At 39.5% G+C, this 5,838-nt stretch overlaps 2 protein-coding genes across 5 annotated transcripts in view; one reads left to right on the top strand and one right to left on the bottom strand.

The window, feature by feature from the left end:
* znf821 (zinc finger protein 821) overlaps nucleotides 1–4,771 on the bottom strand; it is a 14,143-nt gene extending 9,372 nt beyond the window's left edge. The window contains exon 1 of one of the 4 annotated variants that reach the window (XM_020605432.1): nucleotides 4,696–4,771. In XM_020605432.1, the coding sequence (XP_020461088.1) occupies nucleotides 4,696–4,699 (4 nt within the window). In that variant the 5' untranslated portion in view covers nucleotides 4,700–4,771. Of the gene's footprint in view, nucleotides 1–2,190; nucleotides 2,674–4,695 lie in introns of those variants that run through there. The other 3 variants (XM_020605423.1, XM_020605440.1, XM_020605414.1) reach the window with 3 other exon arrangements.
* Nucleotides 4,772–4,898: 127 nt separating this feature from the next.
* The window catches only part of ap1g1 (adaptor related protein complex 1 subunit gamma 1), a 23,930-nt gene continuing 22,990 nt past the window's right edge, over nucleotides 4,899–5,838 (top strand). Inside the window, exon 1 of the mRNA XM_020605451.1 lies at nucleotides 4,899–4,987. The gene's annotated coding sequence lies outside the window, so the exon portion shown is untranslated. The remainder of the gene's footprint in view (nucleotides 4,988–5,838) is intronic.

The following is a 5,838-nucleotide window of genomic DNA, read 5'->3' as shown; positions in this document are numbered from 1 at the left end:
TGCTGAATTCAAAGCCCCCTCCTTCTCCTTTTCAGCCGCCGTCCCTCCAAAACACACACACCAACAGCATCTGAATCTGCAGGAAGTGCTGGGCCCCTGTCTTCTGTACACACACACACACACACACACACACACACACGAGAGCAACACATCTGATCAATTTGCTCTCTGATTAACTGGTGACCTCATACTACATGATTACCCTCTCTTTTTTATTTGAGGAAGACTTTCTCTGGTTAGTTTAGCACCTGGCATTAGCCTAAATTCTCCTTGGTGAATATAACAAAAAAGTAATTTTTACATACTTAGACTGGGCTTGTGACATCACACAGCAGATGTGGTGGAAAGCATCTTATGTTTGGCTCTTTGAGAACCAAGTTCAGGTGCTCGAGAGAAACGGGTGTGTGAGCAAATCAACTTAAAACTACTTTTCCCATCAGGGAAATGATTCGGTAATTAACAAAACAGTTTTTGTATGCGCACGTGTCCATCTTCTGAAATAACTTTCATGCTGTTTATGATTAACGCCAAGACACAAACTTTTTCAGGCTATAATTCTATGCACAAGACATTTATGAAACCATGGTAACACATCCACCTATACTGCCAGACTGAGGGACACATTTTCTCCAGAGTGCATGCACCACCTCCAGTCCTAATTAACTTTTATATAATACTGTTCTTGGTGTTGCTGTACATCAAACTCAAGGAGGAACATAAACAGCTAGACAGACAGCCACTGATGTATTGTCTGAAATTCCCTACGTGTGTGTGTGTGCGTGCACGCTCATGTCTTTGTGTGTCTGTCAGACTGTCTTCATGCCTGTCTGGTCTGTCTGTCTGGTCTGACCCTCTGTGTGTGGGGGGGGCTGGGGGTTTTCTGTACATACTTGCACTTCATACCTCCAAACAGAAAACAGGTAAAAGAAGCAAAGCAAAGCAGAGGAAAGTCAATGTAGGAAACCAGTGACACAGTGGGATGTATGGTTTGCCAGTCTCATGAATGTTACAATATTAGTCACAGCATGAAGTGCACTAACCTACATCAACATTACACTGTATTAGACACCCCCCCACCTGGGGGTTTTCTGCTCCTAGTGTTACACAGCACCAAATGAGCTCATTAGCTCACAGGGATTGCTGCAGCTGCAAGTGCAAGTTGTTGTTTAGAAAGTAGGTGTGCAGCATGCATAACATCAGTAGACTACACAGGCCAATCCCCTTCTGTGGACTGAGGCGCATTGAAGAGGTCAGCATAGTCCATCAACAAGAGGATTCAGGGGCAGAAACCGAGCCGCAGGGAGGGACATCATCATACTGTATAGCTGCGTTTTGCTATGTGTTCTATATCACCCTCCTGTACTCATGAATCCACAGAGTGTAAAGTGCTTGTCCACTCTGATCATGGTTTAACAAGATGCTTGTTGTGATGGGACTACAGATCTGCTGCTTCTTAACACCTACGACACATTTGTTGCTGTTCATCTATAAAACTAACAACTGAAAACAGAACCCAAAAACACAAACATCATGAGAAAAACACTAATCACAAGAATTCTTGAGCATTCGTTTAAAAAAAAAACAAACAGATATAAATTAGTAGCCTGCAAGCATTCACTGAAGGTTTGCACACATTGTGTTTGAAACAAATGATAATTACAATGGTGCAAGACTCACCATTATACATTACCAAAATACAAATCCTCATGAGTGTGCCAAAGTAATAAAGTATTAAATATTTTCCACATATGAGCTTATTTGCATATAATTTAAACATTTAATCAGTCACTTCTCACTTTTCATTTTTACTACACCATATTTCCCTAGAGTTTGAATTCAATTACTGGGCCACTTTGTTTATTTCTGTTTCTCTTGTTTTCAAACATGTAACTAAATTCACTCCCCAAGGGGTCACAGTAGAATAATGAAAACAACAACAGCAAAAAAAAAAATGTAAAAAAATTCACAGATCAGCAAATAGTCTTTAAATGTCAGCACGTAATTTAATGTACTTTGAACACGTAATACACAGAGAATGTGATGGCATGTCGTGAGGAACCATGTATTTGGGTTAAAGGATCTATATGAATTGTCTTTCAATCTACAGCGGAAAGTGACTGAAACACCGTGAATACGTGAACAACCAAGGAAAACGTGGATAATGTACGTGACAAAACCTGGAATACCTACAGTTAACTTTGAAGGGGTTGGTCTGTTTTCGCCTGGACATATTATTTAGCCCACTCCCGGTAAAAAAAAACAAAAAACAAAAACAAAAAAACACTGTAATCTCCTCCAAACCCCGGACGGTTCCACTGAGACGTGTCCAAGTGTATTCCGCACTGACAGGACAGGTGATGAACGAAATAATGGAAGTAAAAAAAAATCTCATCAAAATCTGTACTCGATCAGCAGAGTGGAGACCACCTGCGTGGTTAAGAAATAAAAACACGAATACGTTAAAGAGTCACATTCTTCCAGACGTTTAAAAAGCCCTGTTTCCGGTCGGTCCGGGGGTTTAAAATGATGTCCAAGCCCGAGCAGAGACACGCCGAGCATCCCGAGCTGCTCCGATCCCTCACCGCGCGCTTTACTCTCACTGCAGCGATGCACAAGCTCAGCTGATCTCCAATGTAAATGGAGCCACGCCGAAAAGGATTGCGGGATATGCATGGAAGCTGCTGAGTTCAAGTCGTGTGGGAGAAAAATCACTCGGGTAGCGAAAACCTCACACGCAATGCCTCGGTAATTTTAGAAGTCTGTCAAAGTAGACATGCTAAATATAGCTGAGTGCTTTGCTAAACTTTAGAATGTAAAATGTTCATGAGAGGAACATGTAATATTAGCGTCTAAAATAAGATGAATTAATTCAAACTAAACAATCTAATTTCGACATGTTGGAATATTTTAAACATAAGTGGAAGGAACTGCATAATAGTAAGTGAACCATTCAGTCACACGACTATGTTAATAGTGAATAATGAACATTCATGCTTAACTTCATGGACTCTTAAAAGTGCTAAAACCTGGCACCGTAACAGGTAAGGAGCTTATATTTCATTAGATTCATATCATATTCAATCATAAAATATTTTTGTAATAAAAAGTATTTCCTCAAGTATAACTCAAGCTTTGTCAAGAAAATATATTATAAATATGGACTTAAACACATTAAATCCACAGTAAATTAATGAATACTATTTATTCCCATGACTTTATGGAATTATACACTTGATTAATGAGTGATACTGTGCATTTAATTCTGAGTTGCAATGAGACTTAGAAGCTGTATATGGCTTCAAACTACATATTACTGCCTTGTAATGAGAAAGGAGTAAATGTTATATTGTGGTAGCCTGTAAGTTCCTTAGTAGATGACTTTTATGTTGCAAACATTGTGCAATAAATTAGGGCCTAAACAACAATATATCTGATAACAATGCAAAACACTAATGACTGCTTGACTTGTTTGTAAATGCAAATGTGACACTGTTTTTAAATTATCACAAACATATTTTGGCATTTCTGGTTTAATTTTCTTCCTTACTGGCTTAAAACATATACTACAAATACCTATATACTGTATCTACTTTAAAGCTACAAGCGCTCAGATATTGCGAGCTCTATTAGTCTGAATCTCAGTGGAAAATGTCAGCTCATTTAAAATCAAAACGTGTCTGTAGATCCAAGTAAAACTGTTGATAAAATGAATTATCTCCAGTAACCAGAAAATTGGATCTAGAAAGCAAATAAATGCCGAGAGCAGTGCTGTTTGTTCACCTAGATGATAAGCCTCTGGGCTGGCAGGTCAAAAATATGAAAAAGTGACTTGATGGGCGTGGACTTGAATAAACACTGGCAAAGTGTTGAATTAAGACTGACATTAGCAGTTATAGTCTTTCCAAGAAAAAAGGCCACATAAGACTGACAGCATTGTAGAGGAAACTAGCATCACACATCTGCATACAATTTTAAAACAACCCTGGTTATTTTTCTGACAGCCCAAAGATTTTGGTTACAGCTAACTGGCATGTTTTTCCAATCAGTTTCTATGTTTGATCAAAGCTGTATTTAAGTTCCATCTTAACTATATTTTATCCTTAATGTAAGCATTATCTGTATCCAAGAAAACCTTTATGGTGTTAGTTACTTAGACTTCAGAACAATTATTTAACAACTAATAAACCATTAATCAAACCCAACCTGCAGCATAATTTCTTCAGCAATATAGTAATAACACTAGGTGGCGCTCCGACTGCTAATGTCATAACATTACGTGCAGTAGTCATCACTGACTGCCACGAGTAAACGGACCGTAGCACGACATTGACAGCGTAAGAATGTATTCTTCCGCAAGGTTAAGGGAAAATATGCCATCTCAACAAAATAATCTCATCGTGTGATGAAATTTAAGTCGTTCGCATAACAAATGAGATAAAACAACGCACAAAATGAAAGCCATGTTACGCACAATAATTTAGAGTCAAACAACAAGTGAGATCAATAAGAAAACGTTAACATTAGCTAGCTGGCTAACAAACCTACGCTGGCCCTTTATTGTGGCTTTAAATGCAGGAACGATGGAAGAGAAGAGGCTTACTAGCTAGACAGCAATAAGCAAAGGATAAACAGAATTAAAAGTACTGCGATCTAGCTATATCTCTCATGATCATGAAGACACAATTCAACTATTACCCATGGTGTCCAGTAAACACTGGCATATCAGGTGGGAGCAACGCGCAGAGGCACAGACTGTGAAGAACTGCTCTGATTCAAGCTAATGTAACTGTACGTTGATGATAAACCTGAGCTCTGTGCGATTGTCAGTGCGCGCTTCTCCCACAAGCCTTTGGGATATGTCAGTGTAACCCTCCGCCTGCGGTAGATGTGCTGAGGCTGGAGTAGCCACCATTTTGCATGTCTAGTGTGTTCCTCCCTCCATTGCTAATAGAGACGATTCCAGTCATTCCTGGCATCATTACGGCTAGTAAGTATATTCTAGGAATAATATGTCGGTATAAATGGGTGAAATGTCTTTACGTGCGAGTAATCATCAGTGGTTTGATTGTATCTACGTTGACAGCCCTCACTGTGGCGCTGCATAGGAAGTCGCAGCCCTCAGTGCACCGGGGTTGTGCCTGTCAGCAGCTAAGTTAGCTAGAATGTTTAGCATAGACCTTTAGCTGTAGACTTGCTAACTATCTGCTGTGCCAGGGATGTGTGAAGCTCAGTAGACATTCATGTTGTGTGGTTGTCCACTTAGGCATAATCATCGTGGCAACGTGCAACGTCAAATTTGTGTTTTATATCCTTCTAGTTAGCTAACACAAGCACGGTTGGCCTTTTAGTTCAGATAGTATTTGGATTAGGTAATACTGACATAAACGAGTGGTCAGGTGGTTAGCTAACGCCACAAAGGACTCGCTAGCTTCATAATCCAAATGTTTCAAGAAGGCCTACACTGCATCATGTCCTGATCAGTCGGCGATCAGCTGTAATGGCCGTTTGTTTCAGTTAGACAATATTGTCTAATGCTGTTCATGTTCATCTTATTTTAATGAAACGTCAGTCAAGGTGAAGCTACTGCTGTACTATGTTGCACATATTCTGAAAATACAAGGGTATACGTTACTAGTGTTAGCTGACTTTTGCTTGGTGTAAAATGCGTCAGCGAAGTCACATTAATCCCCTGACTTCTGGCTCAGACCTCCCTAATAATTGAACATATGCCATCCCTCATAAAAACACACTGTACAGGACAGTTGAAAGCTGCTGAAAAAAGCAAATGAGTGGACCTTGAGTTGGGAGTGTTTTGTTAAATCATAAAACATTTGTGTA

Source organism: Monopterus albus, unplaced genomic scaffold (assembly GCF_001952655.1).
Source record: "Monopterus albus unplaced genomic scaffold, M_albus_1.0 scaffold4.1, whole genome shotgun sequence".
In the NCBI taxonomy this organism is placed as follows: domain Eukaryota; kingdom Metazoa; phylum Chordata; class Actinopteri; order Synbranchiformes; family Synbranchidae; genus Monopterus; species Monopterus albus.
This window is presented reverse-complemented; position numbering and strand designations above follow the sequence as displayed.